Source organism: Leuciscus leuciscus (genome assembly GCF_965113295.1).
Source record: "Leuciscus leuciscus genome assembly, chromosome: 25".
Lineage (NCBI taxonomy): Eukaryota > Metazoa > Chordata > Actinopteri > Cypriniformes > Leuciscidae > Leuciscus > Leuciscus leuciscus.
In genome coordinates, this window is record NC_138724.1 from 26,704,115 (window position 1) to 26,725,593 (window position 21,479).

At 39.0% G+C, this 21,479-nt stretch overlaps 1 protein-coding gene across 2 annotated transcripts; it reads right to left on the reverse strand.

The window, feature by feature from the left end:
• Positions 1 to 262: 262 nt before the first annotated feature.
• On the reverse strand, positions 263 to 21,466 carry deaf1 (DEAF1 transcription factor). 2 transcript variants are annotated; one of them, XM_082159117.1, is made up of 13 exons: positions 20,804 to 21,466; positions 19,518 to 19,615; positions 17,595 to 17,724; positions 17,361 to 17,507; positions 16,108 to 16,247; positions 15,757 to 15,834; positions 13,674 to 13,715; positions 13,472 to 13,595; positions 8,513 to 8,641; positions 4,549 to 4,805; positions 3,281 to 3,346; positions 1,119 to 1,208; positions 263 to 1,043 (listed from the first exon to the last, which is right to left on the reverse strand). In XM_082159117.1, the coding sequence occupies exons 1-13, from the start codon at positions 20,994 to 20,996 to the stop codon at positions 936 to 938; spliced, it is 1,602 nt and encodes a 533-aa protein (XP_082015243.1). In that variant the 5' UTR covers positions 20,997 to 21,466; the 3' UTR covers positions 263 to 935. The 2 variants fall into 2 exon arrangements, with proteins under 2 accessions (XP_082015243.1, XP_082015244.1); XM_082159118.1 differs by having other exon boundaries at positions 15,769 to 15,834; positions 20,804 to 21,465.
• Positions 21,467 to 21,479: the final 13 nt, after the last annotated feature.

The following is a 21,479-nucleotide window of genomic DNA, read 5'->3' on the forward strand; positions in this document are numbered from 1 at the left end:
TTTGAGAAAAACATGGAGCATGGTGAATGTGAATGTTGCTTTCCTTTCACTCATGTGTGTTCAGGTTAGCTTTGCGCAGCTTTAGGTCTGGATTATTTCCGACGGGTCAGTTGTGTGTCAGTTCACAGCGCTCACGGAGTAAAGCTCAGCTAATCTCTGCAATGTGCCGTATCTATTAAAAAAGGTTATCATGATAATGCACTTTACATGTGTGTACTCGCCTCAAATCCAAAATCCAGTGAATAAAGAGGCAGAAAAAAACTCTGATTTTCCCATTTATTTCAGTTTTGTTTTGAAAACACTGTATGAAAATGCAATCCTTCATTAGAATTAGATTCTGAAATTATATTATTGTCTTAATTAAATTAATATTTCACCTAAAATAACAGTTCTGTCATCATTTACTCACCCTAGTGTTGTTCCAAACCCGTTTGACTGACTTTATTCAGTAAGACGCAAAATAATACGTTTTGAAGAATGTCCGAGCTGCTCTTTTTCATACAGTGAAATTGGACGAGGACAAGGGCTGTTTACCTAAAAAAAGTGCAATAGAAATATCATAAAAGTTTTCATTATGACTTCGTTCTGCTCTCCATATACAATATACGCACAAAACAACACATGCGCATGTACAAATGAGATTTAGGAGTTAAGCAGAGTTGAGCTTCATTGTATGAAAATAATTTTGTGTTTATAAAACAAAGTCATACAGGTTTGGATTGACATGAGGGTGAGTAAATCATGTTTGGTGAACTATCCCTTTAAGGATTATTTTCACATACAAAATCCATAGTGAGAGGGCGAAACCGTTCACATGGTACAGAAAGCACCGACGCCATCCGCGTATGATTAATATTTCACAGTGTGTAAGAGAGCTGCTAAACTAAAGCACGAACGGAAGCGATCACCCATCAAACGTCCTGCGGTGAGGAGCGCTAGGCCTTCCCCTTCTCCAGCTCCACACCTCCACACATGTGTGTGTCCTCCTGAAGGCCCACGACTGTGCTCGGCTGACAGCAGATCAGCTGATGCTCTTTCCAGTCCTGCAGAAAGACGGATCTGAAGATAAACAGGCTCAGACTGGTGTGATAAACCATGAGCGCTCGTGTTGGACTCACCTTCCTCTGGCAGAAGCCGGAGCAGTAATGGACTTTATGGCAGCCGGCACACTCATTGGACGCCTCTCGACCACAGTTCACACACGTGTGCTGAAACACAGAAGAAAACACACTACTAGTGTTACTAGAGTAGATCATCTGTCTGTCTGCCTATCTATCTATCTATCTTTGTTATTATTTAAAGAGCACATTAGTAATATGAGCCTATAGGCGGGTCCACAACGCGCATACTCTCTGCTTATTACACACACAGGGACGCACAGCAGCACACAAACATGCCAAATATTAAAAATAAATGGATTACAATGTAAAAGATTATTATTGTGTACATAAAGATATGGTGAATCCGGCTTGTCCCGTAGATGGACTGCTAGCGCTTTAACCTCGTGCACGAGCAGATCCGGTTCCTCTCTGGAGACGCGTTCAGTTTTTACGCTTGCAAATCCGCCATGTAAATAGCAAATCCGGCATGGCGCGAGCACAACTGGCTTTTAAAGGGAATGGGAGATGACACTCTGAATTTTACACCCAAAACACACCCATTACTCATTAAGAGAATAGAGACGACCCTTTTAGACCATTTTTTCCGTCGTTAAACTAGCAAAATTGGATTTGGACTCGCCTTAAAATAGGGCCTTATGAATATTAAAGCACATATTTCCATCCGAGCAAATGAAGAACAATCTTAGCCTGGGTTTCCCCATGCTGCCTTGAGCGCAGCGCGATTTTATTCACGCTGCTAGTCAGCCTGGACACCATGGACTAGATTTTCCCCTCAAAAAGGGAACCAATCACAGAACGGGGAGGGAGCAGCAAGATGATGACGACGTGTATGCGACACACCGAAGCAGTTTGTTTATATCTATGGATCCAACATGGCATCAGACGCGAAGTTACCTTTCGATGAAGCCTTAGATAGTGTTCTAAGTAGTTTAGAATGCAAGATTATTTCGTCTTCTTCCTCGTCGAATTTCTGTCGCTCTACATACGTCATCTGGTATAACTGAAGCGATTGGCTATGAGCTACGTACAGGCGCATTTGATAGACATTCGTAGCGCCCAATAAACGGCTCTGGGCATTCGTAAACCACGCCTCAAATACGAGAAAATGAACATATGGTTCCCAGACCACGTCTCAATGAGATGTGGTCTGACGTTAGCCAGGCTAGAACAATCTGGACATTCTGCAAAATATCCTCTTTTGTTTTCCATGAAAGGATGAGTAAATAATGCCAGAATGGTTTTTATTTTAGCCTCAACACAGAAATTTTAAACGAGGAAAAGACAGTTCTTCATTCTCTGGGATCTATTGGCCTTTTCCAACGGAGCATCTGTGTGTTTCCAGCTCTCCTGCAGATTCTGATAGTCCTGCTTCACCCTTTCTATCACCACCTGCCAAACACATCAGGCGACCGTGTGTGACGAGTGTGTTTCTACACCGCCGACCGGCACCTGGCCCTTCGATACACACATCTGAGAACGCCGACTATTTCAGCAGAGCATGACATGAGTCACATTATAAAACTCAAAGTTCTGTCAACTCTGATGAGCCACATTCAATACCGTGGAAAAATATCCAATATACTTTTGACTGCATATCTGTGGCTTAGGCTGCCAGGCAAGTGTAAACATATAACTAAACTATATTACTATAAATGCAATAAACCACCAAGATGCCCAGCCAGCCTCAGCCTTGGTCAGTAGGTAACCTTAAACCTAACCCACGTAACCCTACCCCTATTGGCTGAATGAAGACAAACCTGGACTCAGTATCTGGCGGCACGGTGAATACGGCCACGGCTGCCAAACCGTAAATGCTTGTTGTGATGGAATGACTGGTTTGTCAGCATGAATTACAAAATTGCACGCTTACAAAAAATGCAGACAGAAACTGAACTACGGGAGAAAAAGCAGAAAAAAACCTCCAGCTTTTAGCCAGGGTTATTATTTTTGACTAGTTTAAGTTCTAAAATAAGTACTAAAACAAAAGAAAATATAAAAATAAAATGTAATTAAAAATATTATCATAAACTATAATAGTATATCTATGATACTAAAATAACACTGGTTTTAAAACTTGATATGATAACAGAGATAGAGAGAGAGCGAGAGAGAGAGAGAGAGAGAGAGAGAGAGAGAGAGAGAGAGAGAGAGAGACTTACCTTAATGATAATTTCAGTGATTTTCCCCTCAGATTCTTCACTGAGTGACAACTGACTCTGAAAGGACTGAGAGAGGAAAACATGAACATATGATCTTTTCTTCAGAGGATTAATAAGATTAACTTTCCCCCCTCAGATCCAGTTGTAATGTCTATAATCGTTATAATCTAAATTAGACAGCCATAATTTAGTTTTTCATGATCATTTTTCACACTTTTGTGGCCATTTAACAGCTAACAGGGAACGTCATCAGAAGGCAAGCATTCTGGCAAGGTTCTCTCAAAGTTATAAACAAACGTTCTTCCAGTAACATTAATAGAACATTCATTCAAAGCCATCTTGTCTTTTAATAATGTTCTTTAAAACATTAACAAAAAAAACATTATTTATACACACAGATTTTTTTTTTTCTGAAACATTTTAGTTGGAAGTTCATTAAACATTTTTTTAAATGTCACAACTTGTTTCAGAATGTTTAGAGAACATTCAAAAGTAACAATCCCATAATGTTTCCCTAATGGAACGTTCTCTAACATTAGCATAACCAAGAATTTTTTTTTTTTTTAAACTGGATGTTTTGTCCTAATGTTAACGTTAGCAAAACTTGTTGAATACTTGATTCTGATTGGCTGGAAGGACCACACAGAAGCATTCAGGAGCACAGAAACTTGTGCACAGAAAACGGTGCTTCCACGTTACTTTTACTAATTAAATAGCTTTGCTACTAAATCGCTAAATTATATTTCTCAGCAATGAGGGGGTTAAACCGCTGGTTTTGAAGTAATTTAACTTTAATTAAGATGCTGAACAGATGCAGGTAATTCACACACGCATCTCTCATCTCTCTTACTAATGAATTAAAATAAATGCTTAATTAGTTCATTCAAATCAATGTAATCCTACCGCACTACTACATATCTGTTGTGTCTGATTTAAAGAGGGCAGAATGCGAGATCTAACTGACAAATATAACCATAATTTTTATCCTTCCGATCAAATATTTCCCTGCAAACATCAATAACAGCTTTAACTTGTCAGTGCTGGCACACAATCATGGTATAAGCGTGATAATCCACGGCTAGCTGTGCATTAAACCATTTGAATGCTTCGCATTGGGTGGTTCTTTTCCTCCACGCTGTGCGTTAAAATCACTTAATGCCCAACTAGCCGTGGATTATCACTTACGTAGCTGGGTATAAACACCTAATAAACTCATGATATGACCTCATGAACACTGATCTGAGAGCAGTTTTGTGTTTGGATATCACCTCTTTTCTGACGCTGTTGTTCTTCTCTGGGCTGATGCCGACATGCGCTCCGCTCTGACTGGCTTGTTTGGCTTGTGCAATGAGGACTTTGAGTTGCTGGACGTTGCTGAGCAGTGTGTTGGCCATCTCTTCCAGGTAAAGCCAGGTGCGCTGCTCGCCCGTCTCCAGCCCGTTCATCAGCGTCCCGGCCGGAGGGGGTTTAGCCTGAACCAGCGCCTGCTGAGGGACCACTGTCAGCGCTGGAAGGGTGGTCAACACTGAGGAGAAACACACATTTGAGCTGAAGCTGATGCTGGAAGCCTAACCTACGTGTCATGAGCGATTAAAACGTTCCTTTGGGACGGCTGGTTTTGTAGAGGTGAACCAGCGTTCTGACAGGACGACCTTGACGAGTACCTTTACGGTGCGTCCTCATCTGATCTCACTTTAACCCTGACCCAGATTTAATTTTATAAGCTTATTAAATGTGGGCCGGACAGACAGGAGAGGACATGCTCTGTGTCCAAGTGTGTTTTTGTAACGTCCCGGACTCGACCGAGACAAACCCATTTCATGATGAATACACTTGCTCTCTATTGAATCTCAATGCGGTCTAGGAGGAATAAAGAGACAAAGAGAACGTATTTGTGACTTTTATGAAACATACTCTAGCCACATGTTGGAATAATCAAACATCAGTCTGTGTGTTTTCACAAGTTCACATATACAAATAATTGGATAAAGTAAACGACTATGCATATCTGGCGTGCTGTCCGGCGGGTTCTTGTGGTAATTAAAGTACGTCAGCCAGGAAATCCAAACGTTCACTTTCATCCATTGACCTCAAATATGGCTTATCATTTGAAACATGTAATGTTACATGGCCACTCGCTCTAACTTTAATCTAGATAAATGTGTGCTATTATTAGGCGCATATCCAAGTGTTTGTGCGGAGTGAGGAAACTCAAATATAGCGCACTTCATGAAATGGAGGCGCCGGCGCGATCACTTGCATTTTTTCCTGACAACAGCGGAAAAAACTTCAAATACTCCATCGTTTTTGGTCAAACAGACAAGAGTAAATATAATTCGAAACTGTAAAGGGTTGTAAAGGGTCTAAATGCTTTATTCTTTTTATTTTTGGCCTTTTTTTGTCACTTTTATTAAAAGGGACAGTGAGATAATGATGGTGAAACTGGATCGTGAAATGTCACAAAGTTTCCCACATTTTATCAATAAATTTCCATGATTTTACCAGTCATTTGACATAAGCATTATGTTTAAAAAAAAAAAATTTTAAAAAACTTTATAGAGTCTTCAATCCAGGGGTATTATAGTAAAACTAAAACCATAAAAAATGTTTTACTTGAAATAACATAAATGTTAGCTGAAATAAAATATAAAAGATTATCTTTTTTTCAAGACAATAATTTTGTTTAACTTTATGTATAACACACACACAAAAAAATAAATAAATAAAAACTATATATAATTGTTGTTTTTTATCACAAATTGAACTAAATTTAAAATTAAATTAATAACTTGAACAATTGTTTGTTTCAAATAAATAATTTGGGAAATATCTTATACTGTTTGATTTTCCTTGACTAAAGGAATCCTGCGAGGTGGATTTGAGGTTGTTCACTAACCACTAGGCCACTGCCTCTACATCAATACTTCGTAGATGTGGGAATATTTATATAACACCACTTTCCTGTGACAGAAACTATTTTTTCTGTAATATCACGGTCCAGGGCTGTGGACACACTTATTTTACGGTTATTTTCTTGAATTTGTCTGAGCGAGTCGAAGTCAGGATGTTTTAAGAGGAAAGTGCTGAAGCATTTCAAGTCTATTCCGGCACACAGAAGCTGACAGAGATAAAAAATAAAAAAAGAAGAAGGAGAGAAGGATCATTTCCTGAGACACTGATCACAGTGGTCCATCAGTGACACTGAGCCGCTTTGAATTGGAGGTCACACTCCCTGGAGCGAAACATCTACACTGGACGACTGCCCTCCACTTCACAAATAAACCCTCAGATGGCATTCAAACCATGATCCTGTCACTTGAAAAGAGAGAACGAGAATCTAAAGGTGTTGACGGATGGATGTAAATCAAAAATTTATTGTAAATATTAAAGGTGAAACATTTATTAATCCATGTCATCTTAACCAGAGATGGCTAAAAATGTCAGTTTTTTTTTTTATCTGGTGAAAGAAATACATTAATGAGGAAGAAAGCTAAAATATGAAATGTCATGGATGATTATCTATTGAATAATCCACTATTTTGTGGATTGGGGTCAAAATGAAAATTTTCACCAGAGATTTGGAGCCACATTTCCGTGGAGAAAAATGACTTTAGAAAGATGGCAGTTTCATTATTTTATTTTTACGCAAAGATTGGTAGATCTTTATGGCAGAACTTTGGCAATCTGACAGTGACAGTTTGGAAATGGGAAAAAGCATTGTGTTTTCTTGCCCGAAGTTTGCATGTTTCATTCTTCCGCGAGATGACTGATGCGCCAGCTGTTAGTGGTTGCCTTGCACAGCGTGTTTGTTATTTTGGAGGCGGAGCAATGAATGGAGGGTTGTGTTTGTTTGGGTGTCGATTTCAATTATCAGCAGTTTCTCAGAAATCGCTTACTGCACCTTTAAGAGATTTAAAAATAAAACTTCACAGAATGAAATGGTCTTCATGTCAAATTAGCTGCATGTGCTAACAGTATTAAGTGCATTTAAGAGCAATAACCATTTAATTGATTGTTACGACCCTTCTTTGGCTCACAACCGTATTTTAGAAGGGGAACATTAAGCCAATTATGACACCTGTCACCATTTATCACCGAATGAAATGAGAACTAAGAGAGACACAACAAAATCAAGTAAACTTAATTTTACTTGAAAGTAAAATTCTTGGCCTGAGAAAGTGAAAGTAAGAGAGACAAGAGACCAAAAAGAGAAACACAAAACACACCAAAAACACTATAAACGTCACATTGATCTAACATATAAGTGCATTAACTTCAGAAGTGATCAATTCAAGCAGATAAAGATTAATTAAAATGCACAAATCGTTCAAGCATGAGCCATATCAGGACTGACCCGATGTATGTACCCCATGTCCTACAAATGTGCCATTTAACAGAAGTCACCCCAACTGGACAGGTTACAAAAACGCACAACAACTCATTTTCCGAGACTCACAATGGGGTCAAAACGGCCTCCATCTCGCACAAAGAGGCCTAAAAATAACAGTTCTTTTGTTTCCAGCTAAAAAAGGATCAGAAAGAGGCCAATCCTGGGTTTCAGAGTCTCAACCTCAGATCACACACGATCACAGGCCGCCGACAGACCAGTCACTGACCCTCTCATGCAAATTACACACACACAAAAAGAGCAAGAACTCTGGCAGAGCTTCAATCTGATTGGCTGCCTTTACTCAGCCGGTATACAAGTGGAATCCAGTTATCATTTCAAGAAATAAAAAACACTTATTTGTTGTATTAATTTTATTGCAAAACCTACCAATTTATTTTCTGCATCTGACTGAAATAAAATATGCAATTAATGATATGAAAAAAAAATTTTTTAGTCAGGTGCAGAAAATAATAATTTAATTATTAATCATTTCTTTACTTAATATTTCATTTTGTACTAAAATAAAAAAATTGCATATTCAAAACATTTTTTTTTTTTAAATCTGCATACTGTGCACAGAACCCATACTGCATATTTTCATAATAGTAGTATGTAAATATGTGTTTTTGGTTGTAAAAACACACTTTGACTGTAGTATTTAAATTTTTATGTCGATTTTTTGGCAGACGCTTTTATCCAAAGCGACTTACACTGCATTTCAAGGTACACATCTACATTCTTATCAGTTCTTGCTTTCCCTGGGAATCGAACCCATGACCTTGGCGTTGCAAGCGCCAACACTCTACTGTATGAGCTCCAGTATGTGTGTGTGCACCGCTCACCAGTTGTGTTGGTGAAGACGTCAGCGGGCGCAGGGCTGTCGGAGATGATGGCCGCCGTCTCTCCTGTCGCCGTTCGGTCAAAGGTCAGCGTGCCTGAAGTGGTGATCTGTCCTGATGGAGTCACTGTAACTGAGAGCAGGCAGACAGTCGTGAGCCACTTCCAGTGTCTCCTGGGAGAATTACACCCTTTCCTGATCTTTCGGAGAGACGTCAGACGGTTCAGTATCAGAAAACTCCTGAGAGTAATAACCGCCAATATTCTATCTTTGGATACTGGAACTGATAATAAAAAAATCGATTTATCAATTATATAAATTCTAAACAATACTGATATGGTCACAAACCAACTGAAACTGAAAGGACCTGAACTGCATCTGACTGAAATAATATATGCAATTAATAATATTGGCAAAAAAAAAGATTTTTCAATCAGATACAAAAAGATTATTTTGATTTTGAATTTCATTTATTTATTGTATATTTTTGTAATATATACTGTGTAAATATATATTTATTATTATTATTTTAAAGCTTATATTCTGAATAACCCATGCTAAGTCAACATATAAATATGTTTATATGTCTATATGTTGTTTTTAATATACTTTAAGACGAACCATGTAAAGTAACCAACCGAGTATTTTCTCTTTAAAACTGCAGTGGGAAAAAAAAAAAATCGCCACATTGCAAAAAATGCTTTTCTTACTTAATATTTTTGGCTTGTTTCCAGTCTAAATATCAAAAAATTCTTAAATCAAGATGGATTTACTAGGTGAGTAAAATTACATAAGATATTATGTCCTGTTTTCTGGGGGTAAGAAAAATAATCTTAATTATTGCCCCATTGGCAGATAATTTTGCTTGTTTTAAGGAAAAACTCACTTAATTTTATTTATTTTTCCAGAAAACAAGACTTAATATCTAATGAAATGTTTGATATTTGGACTGGAAACTAGACACAAATACTAAGTAAGAAAAGCATTTTTTGCAGTGCATTGTTCTCTACACATTTCAATCCAGCCATTAGGGAGGCACAAGCCAGTGCACTCTTAGTGCCGGTCCCAAGCCCGGATAAATGGGGAGGGTTGCGTTAGGAAGGGCATCCAGCGTAAAACATGTGCCAAATCAAATATGCGGGTCACGAATAAGAATTCCATACCGGATCGGTCGAGGCCCGGGTTAACAACGACCGCCACAGGTATCGTTAGCCAACAGGGTACCGGTGGAAATTGGGCTACTGGTGGCCGAAGGAGGAGGAGGAGAGGAGGACGACGTCTACAGAGGCGGCAGGGAAAGGAGAAGTGGAGGAGAGTGGAGGTTCGGGTTGGTACTTTAAATGTTGGCACTATGACTGGTAAAGGGAGAGAGTTAGCTGATATGATGGAGAGGAGAAGGGTAGATATGTTGTGTGTTCAGGAGACAAAGTGGAAAGGGAGTAAGGCCAGAAACATTGGAGGTGGGTTTAAACTGTTCTATCATGGTGTGGATGGAAAGAGAAATGGTGTAGGGGTGATTCTGAAGGAAGAGTACAGTAAGAGTGTAGTGGAGGTGAAGAGAGTTTCTGATAGGGTGATGATCGTGAAGGTGGAAGTTGAAGGGATGATGATAAATGTCATCAGTGCCTATGCTCCACAAGTCGGCTGTGAGATGGAGGAGAAGGAAAGATTCTGGAGTGAATTAGATGAAGTGGTAGATGGTGTACCTAGAAATGAACGATTGGTGATTGGGGCAGACTTTAATGGACATGTAGGTGAGGGGAACAGAGGTGATGAGAAGGTTATGGGTAGGTATGGCCTAAAGGAGAGAAATGTGGAAGGGCAGATGGTGGTAGATTTTGCTAAAAGGATGGAAATGGCAGTGGTGAATACGTATTTTAAGAAGAAGGAGGATCATAGGGTGACCTATAAGAGTGGAGGAAGGTGCACACAGGTGGACTATGTTCTATGTAGGAGATGCAACCTGAAGGAGATTGGAGACTGTAAGGTGTTGGCAGGGGACAGTGTAGCTAGACAGCATCGGATGGTGGTATGTAGGATGGTTTTGGAGGCGAAGAAGAAGAGGAGGAGAGTAAGGACTGAAAGAAGAATAAGATGGTGGAAACTGAAGGAGGAAGACTGTAGTGTGAGGTTCAGGGAAGAGGTCAGACAGAGGCTCGGTGGTGGTGAAGAGGTGCTGAAGGATTGGGAAACTACCGCAGGAGTGATGAGGGAGGCAGCTAGAAAGGTACTTGGTGTGACATCCGGAAATAGAAAGGAAGACAAGGAGACGTGGTGGTGGAATGAGGAAGTGCAGGGGAGCATAAGGGGAAAGAGGTTAGCAAAACAGAAGTGGGATCGACAGGGTGATGAGAAAAGTAGGCAGGAGTACAAGGAGATGCGGCAACAGGTAAAGAGGGATGTGGCGAAAGCCAAGGAAAAGGCATACGAGGAGCTGTATGAGAGGTTGAACACTAAGGAGGGAGAAAAGGATTTGTACCGATTGGCCAGGCAGAGAGATCGAGCTGGGAAGGATGTGTTGCAAGTTAGAGCAATAAAGGATGGAGATGGAAATGTGTTGACTAGTGAGGAGAGTTTGTTGAGAAGATGGAGGGAGTATTTTGAGCAGCTGATGAACGAGGAAAATGAGAGAGAGAGAAGGTTGGATGATGTGGTGTTAGTAAAGCAGGAAGTGGATAGGATTAGTAAGGAGGAAGTGAGAGCAGCGATTAAGAGGATGAAGAGTGGAAAGTCGGTTGGACCAGATGACATACCGGTAGAAGCATGGAGATGTTTAGGAGAGATGGCAGTGGAGTTTTTAACCAGATTGTTTAACAAGATTTTGGAAGGTGAGAGGATGCCTGAGGAATGGAGAAGGAGTGTGCTGGTACCGATCTTTAAGCATAAGGGAGATGTGCAGAACTGCAGTAACTACAGGGGAATTAAGTTGATCAGTCACACCATGAAGTTATGGGAAAGAGTAGTGGAAGCCAGGCTGAGAGAAGAGGTGACCATCTGTGAGCAACAGTATGGTTTCATGCCGAGGAAGAGCACCACAGACGCCTTATTTGCTTTGAGAACGTTGATGGAAAAGTATAGAGAAGGACAGAAGGAGCTGCATTGTGTATTTGTGGATTTAGAGAAAGCGTACGACAGAGTGCCAAGAGAGGAGTTGTGGTATTGTATGAGGAAGTCAGGTGTGTCAGAGAAGTATACATGTGAGGGTGGTGCAGGACATGTATGAGGACAGTGTGACTGCAGTGAAGTGTGCAGTAGGAACGACAGACTGGTTCAAGGTGAAGGTTGGACTGCATCAAGGATCGGCCCTGAGCCCTTTCCTGTTTGCAGTGGTGATGGACAGGTTGACGGACGAGGTCAGACAGGAGTCTCCCTGGACTATGATGTTTGCGGATGATATTGTGATTTGTGGTGAGAGTAGTGAGCAGGTTGAGAAGAGCCTGGAGAGGTGGAGGTACGTGCTGGAGAGGAGGGGAATGAAAGTCAGTAGGAGTAAGACAGAGTACATGTGCGTAAATGAGAGGGAGGGCAGTGGAGTGGTGCGGTTACAGGGAGAAGAGGTGAAGAAGGTGGAGGAGTTCAGGTACCTGGGGTCAACAGTGCAAAGTAATGGAGAGTGTGTTAGGGAAGTGAAGAAAAGAGTGCAGGCAGGGTGGAGTGGGTGGAGAAGAGTGACAGGAGTGATTTGTGATAGTAGAGTATCTGCAAAAATGAAAGGAAAAGTTTATAGGACTGTGGTGAGACCTGCGATGTTGTATGGATTAGAGACAGTGGCATTGAGTAAAAGGCAGGAGGCGGAGCTGGAGGTAGCAGAGCTGAAGATGTTAAGGTTTTCGTTGGGAGTGACGAGGATGGACAAGATTAGAAATGAGTTTATTAGAGGGACAGCGCATGTTGGACGTTTTGGTGACAAGGTGAGGGAAGCGAGATTGAGATGGTTTGGACATGTGCAGAGGAGTGACATGAATTATATTGGTAGGAGAATGCTGAGGATGGAGCCACCAGGAAGGAGGAAAAGAGGAAGACCAAGGAGGAGGTTCATGGATGTGGTGAGGGAAGACATGCAGGTAGTTGGTGTAAAAGAGGCAGATGTAGAGGACAGGGTGGTATGGAGACGGATGATCCGCTGTGGCGACCCCTAATGGGAGCAGCCGAAAGAAAAAGAAGAAGAAGAAGAAGTTCTCTACACATTTCAAAACTACCTTGTAACCAATCACGTCAAAGTGTGGGTGGGCTTTAGCATACCATTAACTATACCCGCTCTGAAACAGGGGAGTCTCAAGAGAAGCCAGATTGTCCCTGTATATTTTTCTGTAGATATAAAAAATCGGGTAGATTTAGCAATATAGTGGGTGTATGACGTATATTACGATGTTATGATGAACTACACGCCTTTCTCCACTGGCGTTCTGAGTGGTTTTAAGCGTTTCTAAGGATGCTAATTGTTAGAAGGCAGACTGAGATGGGGAAGCGTGAACATGGTTTGTGTAACATTAGCATCACATTATTAGCTGTTTGATAACGTAGTCAAGCAATAGGCTAATCATATTAATTACCGTTATGTGTCTGATATTGTAATGAGCGATACAAAAAATGGCTACATCTCTGGTGTGAGTGAGTGGAGGCGGGGCTAATTTGCATATTCATTGATCCGCGTACACTTGCGTTCAAGCTATTTAAAGGTATGACGATTTTTTTTTCACAGGAAAAAGGTTTAAATGTGTCATTTTGGTGATCAAAGATGAGTTTTAAGGGATACAATTACTGACTAAAGGGTTTAAAATACATTTTATTTAGTAATTTTAGTTTAATTTAGCCGCAAAATGAATTCACCCCCTACACTCGACAAAATCAGAATCTGATGGATGTTAATATCAAGTGTAGGTGGTAATCCGACATCAGTTCACCCGAGATAGATGTTGATATTGGGTGTAAGTGAACAGAAACAGGGGAACGAGGCTCTTACATGTTGCTCCTGGAGCCAGGGTGATGTTCTTTGTAGACTGAACGTCCTTCTTCTCAGGAGAAGCCGACCGCTCATTGTCCTTCTTCCTTCTTTTATACGGGACGAACAGTCTGACGGGGCCCGTCTGTAGGGCACCAGAACACAGGATGAGTCTCTAGAGCGACATAACATCATAACTGAGACTTCAGACATTAGTAATTACCATCGTGATGTTCTCCCCTCCGAACGGCCCGTCTTTGGCACACTGGAGACCAACAGGCAAATGAAGGAGAGGTTTGAGTTACATGGGATAAAACAAATAAGCAACACTTTTTAATTTAAGATTGTCAAAAAAAACATAAATTGCTTAAAAAAGAAAGAGAAGCCTTTTTTTTGTGCACAGATTCAAATGAAATATCTAAATGCAATTTTTTTCATATTATTAGTATATATATATATATATATATATATATATATATATATATATATTGTATCATCTTTATTACATTTTATACAATTATTATTATATTATTAATATAATTTAAATATATACAGTATATATATATTATATATATATATATTTATATCAATATATGTATATATATATATATATATATATAAATGTATAAATAAAACTACTATTATATACATTTTATTAATATCACATAATAATAATATATCAAATCTAATAAAGATTATGAGATTGAGTCACTCACTGTAGACAGATCATATAATTGATTAGTATTACATTTTAAATATTATTGTAAATATTAAACAAACGTATGCTTTTCTATAATATATATACATATAATTATATTTCTTGTTTAAATATCTTTATACATATTTTATATTATTATTAATATTATTTGATGTTATAATACTATTTTACATATACATATATATATACACTCACCTAAAGGATTATTAGGAACACCTGTTCAATTTCTCATTAATGCAATTATCTAATCAACCAATCACATGGCAGTTGCTTCAATGCATTTAGGGGTGTGGTCCTGGTCAAGACAATCTCCTGAACTCCAAACTGAATGTCAGAATGGTAAAGAAAGGTGATTTAAGCAATTTTGAGCGTGGCATGGTTGTTGGTGCCAGACGGGCCGGTCTGAGTATTTCACAATCTGCTCAGTTACTGGGATTTTCACGCACAACCATTTCTAGGGTTTACAAAGAATGGTGTGAAAAACATCCAGTATGCGGCAGTCCTGTGGGCGAAAATGCCTTGTTGATGCTAGAGGTCAGAGGAGAATGGGCCGACTGATTCAAGCTGATAGAAGAGCAACTTTGACTGAAATAACCACTCGTTACAACCGAGGTATGCAGCAAAGCATTTGTGAAGCCACAACACGCACAACCTTGAGGCGGATGGGCTACAACAGCAGAAGACCCCACCGGGTACCACTCATCTCCACTACAAATAGGAAAAAGAGGCTACAATTTGCACGAGCTCACCAAAATTGGACAGTTGAAGACTGGAAAAATGTTGCCTGGTCTGATGAGTCTCGATTTCTGTTGAGACATTCAGATGGTAGAGTCAGAATTTGGCGTAAACAGAATGAGAACATGGATCCATCATGCCTTGTTACCACTGTGCAGGCTGGTGGTGGTGGTGTAATGGTGTGGGGGATGTTTTCTTGGCACACTTTAGGCCCCTTAGTGCCAATTGGGCATTGTTTAAATGCCACAGCCTACCTGAGCATTGTTTCTGACCATGTCCATCCCTTTATGACCACCATGTACCCATCCTCTGATGGCTACTTCCAGCAGGATAATGCACCATGTCACAAAGCTTGAATCATTTCAAATTGGTTTCTTGAACATGACAATGAGTTCATCAGATCTCAACCCAATAGAGCATCTTTGGGATGTGGTGGAACGGGAGCTTCGTGCCCTGGATGTGCATCCCACAAATCTCCATCAACTGCAAGATGCTATCCTATCAATATGGGCCAACATTTCTAAAGAATGCTTTCAGCACCTTGTTGAATCAATGCCACGTAGAATTAAGGCAGTTCTGAAGGCGAAAGGGGGTCAAACACAGTATTAGTATGGTGTTCCTAATAATCCTTTAGGTGAGCGTATATAATAATTCATTACATTTATATAGCGCTTTTCTCTGCGCTATTTCTTCAATCACCACCAATATATATTGAGTATTTAAACAATTTAAACTTATAAAAATGATTTTATTTCAGTTGCAATTTAAAAAAACAAAAACATTTTTCATCATTAATCTCAGTGTATGATAACCCAGGTCAGCAGTGTTGTAAAGATTTATGAGATTGAGTCACCATGTCACTCACTGTAGACAGATCGTCACAACAGGCCGCACACGTACAGGACGCTGCGTGAGGGTTCAGGATACGCTCCTGTCAAAACACACACACACACACACACACACACACACACACACACACACACACACACACACACACACACACACACACACACACACACACACACCAGTCAGCTGTTCTGCTGAACGAGACACTGGGGGATTTTTTGGAAAGAGTACATACTGTGAGCTCTGTGTGTGTGTGTGTGTGTGTGTGTGTGTGTGTGTGTGTGTGTGTGTGTGTGTGTGTGTGTGTGTGTGTGTGTGTGTGTGTGTGTGTGTGTGTGTCTCCAAAGGCCGGTCTGACCTGAATGAGACACTGTAGAGGTCGGCCAGCGTAGCGGATGCTTCTCTTCCAGTCTTTGCTGCTCGCTCGCCCCGACATACTCTCAAACTCCGTTGGGGTGAACCAGTTATTATTGTGTCTGATACAGCGCCCTTTGCCCCCTGCCATCACAGGTTAAAGGTCAGTCATGTTAAAACATTTTGGCTTTATTCCAATTCTTATATTATTCATCCTAAATTGTAATTAGTGTGCATTAAATCATGGAAAACTGATTTTAGATTAGTGGATTCCTAAAGTTGGCATCCGTGAATGATTTTTGGGGATTATATCACCCATAGCCCCTCGTGCTAAAAATAAGTTTGGGTTACACTTTATTTTAAGGTGTCATTGTTACAGTGTAATTATATATTTAAGTACTGAGTTATATTAATTAACTACATGTACTTACTAAAGGGTTAAGGTAGGATTAGGATTTGATTGAGGGTTAGTTGCATGTAATTATGCATAATTTACTGTTATTACTATAGTAAGTACATGTGACATATGTAACAAGGACACTGTAAAATTAAGTGTTACCAAAGTTTGCAATGTTTCTCGTTTGACTTTTTGAGCTGTAGAAAAATCAGTCACAAATTCAATATGGCGATACCCTGGCTGTGTCCTAAATCGCCCCCTATACCCCTAAATATGGCACTCTTTGAGGGAACAGCCAGTTGTAGTGGTGTCCGAAACCATAGTGGACGTTATCTAGTGCACTCATTCAATCCCATAATGCAACCGATGTACGCTCGACGGCTAGAGAATACCCATAATGCACTGTGACGGTTGTGCTGAATGAATTCCCACGTCTGACCAGAAGATGGCGCCGCATCTGAATCATCCATCCATCAGTTTTCCAAACCGCTGGTCCAATATGGGTACAGCGTAATACCATACAGGTATAAATTCCTTCTTAACTGATTATTAAATTGCTTAATTAAGGTTTATACATGCTAGTGTCCATGACAGAGTTCAAGATTAATCTTTTCATAACTACTGGAGCTGCCAGTTTGCTAAACCTCAGTGCCGGCAGAAACCGACACACTCAAGTGTGTTGAATTTACTCACTTGTTTTCAATCACTGCCTCAAGTGGACTATATTAGTGGAGAAACGCAGGGAATAGTGAACGAGTGTATAGGGGTGATTTCGGACACAGCGCCTGAATAAGGTCTACAGACACACAGCTGTATGTGTGTGTGTTTCAGTAGTCATGTGACGCCCTCTTGTGGCGTACCTGATCCCAGTCTGTTTTTGTACAGAATCCCACTGGTGTTCCTGCAGCGCACAGGAAGCTCGTTGTCGTAAACCGACGGATCCCAGTTGTACTTCGAGCCGTCTTTATCATGTCCAGATGTCAGAGGGGTGTTCGGGGTTTGAGGACCTGAAGGGAAAAACAGACACACATACAGATATACTGCATTCCATGTAGTTTAAGATTTACAATTTAGTTCCTAAAACTCAAACGTACCAGGAGTCATTGGTGTCGCGGTGCCTTTCAGCCCTGTGGCGTCGACGATGCTCCCATCCGTGTGCACCACGATCAGTGTGGCCTTCTGGGTACTCAGACTGTCTCCAATCTGAAGCGTGGTTCTGCCTGTCTGCATGAATCCGTTGAGAAATATTACATTTGACGTTATTATTTTTATCCAAAACAAACCTGTTCTTACGTTTACTTCACACATTAACAAAAAATTCATGTACTATGGTATTACCATGATTTTTTTAGGATATGTAATATGGTTTTATCATATATGAATAGGGTAAATAAATATAGGAATCATGCAGTACCACGGTTTGGTTTATCTGAAGAGGTTCAATAAAGGTAAAAAAAACAACAACCTTTAAATAGTGAAAAAGCAAAATAAATTCAGCCAGAAAACTACAAAAATATAGTAAAATGCATCATTTTGATATGTATACATTTTCATAAATACATAAAACATTACAATAAGGTTATTAATATTACTAAATACCTTTTCTTTACATTTAGTATACAAGTTGTTGGCGGAAATTATCATAAAATCAACCATGTTTGGACATCTAAGATGGTTTTATCGTGGTATATGAATATAGCCTACTAATCATACAGCAGTTAATTTTTTTTTAAAAATTTTAAGAGTAGAGGTTCAAAATGTCAAATGGTATTTAATAGCAAGAAGAGAACTACAAAAATATAGTTAAATGCATCGTTTTTATATATTTATATTATTCTTGGCACATAAATATAGTAATAACACAGTACTATGGATTGGTTTATTTGAAGAGGTTCAATAAAGGTAAAAAAAAAAAAAACTTCAATTAGTGGAAAAGCAATGAATAAATAAAAATGCATGTATTTTCAGATGAATAAAACATTTCAATAAAGTTATCAACATTATTAAATACCTTATTTATTTATTCATTATACAAGTGTTTAGTGATTATTATTAAAACAAAACATTTTTGGACATCTAAGATGGTTTTATCATGGTAGATATAGTAATCATACAGTACCACGGTTTTGGTTTATATCAAAGTACCATAGTATTATCATCAGACGCCATCACTGTAACATGGTAGCGCCATTAATCTGGAATAGTATGACTTTATTCACAAATAAAATCTGGATTTTCTTCTATTTTAGCATTTTACAGGATTTAATGTATTCTGCATAATTTTTTTGTCAATTTCCTGACCTTTTAACTTGAAATCAGTCAATCAATTCAATGAAAGTTTAGGGCACGATTACACGACAACGATGTACTAAAACGACAACATTGTCAAAACGATCCGGTTCACACGGATCCACGAAAACGATTAAAAGCGCTGTATTCTGGTAATAATAATGTCTGCTGTCACTTTGTAAATAAACACTACGCACCTATAGACCGAACATGTAATATGAATGACATCACCGTTTTCACAAATTCACGTTTTTGTAGTTTACATGGGGATGATAACAGTATCATTTTTAAAAAACTTGCACTTTGAAACCCGTTTTCAAAAGTTTGTGTTTTCAGGCCCCTAAAATGCCATTGTCGTGTAAATGAATGACCACATTTTTTCTCTTTTAGTTGACAACGATGTCTTGTAAACGGCCTCTTAGGGCCTGAAAACGCAAGCTTTTGAAAAGTGCAAGTTTTTTAAACTATACCATTATCATCTCTGTGTAAACAATAAAAACCTGAATTTGTGAAAACAGTGACGTTATGCGCATGCGTATTACGTGTTCAGTTCATAGGCGCGTAATGTTTCTTTACAAAGTGACATCGCCACCTACTGGCCTGACATGAATAATACAGCGTTTTTAGTCGTTTTCATGGATCCGTGTGAACGAAAAACACAAAGGAAAAACGTTTCTGTTTTCAGTGCATCTTTGTCATGTAAATGTCCTCTGAAGTGAGACTCTTACGAGCATGTGTTCAGGGATGGACGCTGACGTGGAGACGGTGGATGTGTAAACGGTTTCATCTGAACTCTGAACGTCCCCAACAGTGACGGCTGTGACCTCTGCAGAAAAAACACAAGCCGTTTCAAACTTTATATGACTTTAGTTTAGGTAGATGACAATACTGAACCACACACTACACACACTACACAAAAATTCAGAATTAGGAATATTTCTCTAAAGGAAATCTCTTCTGCTCATCAAGGCTGCATTTATTTGATCAAAAATACAGTAAAAACAGTGAAATATTATTACAATATAAAATATTGAATATATTTTCAAATGTAATTTATTCCTATGATGCAAAGCTGAATTTTCAGCATCATTACTCCAGTCTTCAGTGTCACATTAATCTGATGTTTTGCAGCTCAATTATTATTGGTGCTTATTACAAAAACTATTAATAATGGTCCTTATTATGATCAATGTTGAAAACTGTTTTTGCTGCTTCATATTTTTGTTGGAAACCGTGATACAGAAATTTTTAAAAGAACAGCATTTATTTGAAATAGAAATCTTTTGTAACATTACAATACTGTCATTTATTTTTTAAATAATTAATTATAATGCGTCCTTGCTGAATTAAAGTATTAATTTCTTGTGATTTCATGTGACACTGAAGACAGGAGTAACGACGCTGAAAATTCAGCTTTACCATCACAGGAATAAATTACATTTTAAAATAAAATATTTCACAATATTACAGTTTTTAATGTATTTTTGATCAAATAAATGTAGCACAAGATCTTTTATTTAATTTTATTTTTTACGTTTGAATTATTTAATCAGTAAATTATATTCAGTATAAAGAAAATTAAGCCTGGCTGTACTAAGATTCTCAGTAACATAAGTGGGGGGGAAATAGCTACCATGATGTATGAATACTTTATAGTTTAATTAAAAATAATAAAAGTCACAATGAAATAATATTAATGGCCCTAAAAATAAAATGTATTTTCTTGAAAAATGCATATTCGTGCACCCTGTTATTTACATGGTACTCCAAGGTATTTAAAAAAAAACATTGTACTTTTAAACTGTTGAATTCTGAATACTGCTTCTAAGAGTTTTCATGGTTTCCCCAACAGTTATTTATAATAATAATATTAACGTTGGATAAACAAGTCTTATTCTTATCATCAGAGAATAAATGTAATTAAATGTATGGTGGATTATAAAACCGCATAATGTGCACTGAAATGGATTTTCATTGTAACCGATAATCAGCTGATGCGCATGCGCACACTGACCCGCAAAAGCCGCTTCGGCATCGTCTGGGTTCGGCAGTGATTCGTCGATGTCGATGTTTCCCGCTTCTCCCATCACAGTCATCGTGGCGACTTCGCCCTCCGATTCGGTATCCGAACCCACAGCCTCTCCCGCAGACGCGCTGTCGGACGCGTCGCGCAACGCGAGCTTCGCCGCCGGTTCATTCGCGTCCATTTCAAAACAGCGGCGCACGAAAGCAGCCGAAATTATCCGAAGGATCGTCGAGAGGCGCACGTCCCTCGCGATTTGTAAATGCGCAGGTATCCAAGAAGCGCTTAGTCAACTTGTACGAATAAATTATTGATTTATTAAAACGATTTTATCTTCGGGTATAAAAGAAAAGAAAATGGTTGCAGGATAATGGCTTCCGAGTGCCTTTACTGTGGACGGGGATCAACACAGGAAGGAGAGCAAGCGGAAATTACCGAATCAAAACGGAAATTACCGAAAGAACACGACGTAGCACGAAACGACTATTGACAACAACGTGATTTGCAGTGACACAAATGTAGTCCTTAAAGTTGCTCCAAGTTTTCCGTATTTAAAAACAATGATTTGTTATTTTAAAATGTTATTTCAAATCTTTAAAACCTTTGAAAAACAGATTTCCTTAATTTCTAAATTACTTGCAATATCAATGTACATACTGTTTGGATT

Coding starts and splice junctions, on each gene's coding strand:
- deaf1 (XM_082159117.1), bottom strand. CDS start 20,996: ATGGACGCGAATGAACCGGCGGCGAAGCTCGCGTTGCGCGACGCGTCC. Junction 17,725..19,517: donor CCATCCCTGAACACATGCTC/GTAAGAGTCTCA, acceptor GGATTCATGCAG/ACAGGCAGAACCACGCTTCA. Junction 17,508..17,594: donor CGCGACACCAATGACTCCTG/GTACGTTTGAGT, acceptor TTTTCCCTTCAG/GTCCTCAAACCCCGAACACC.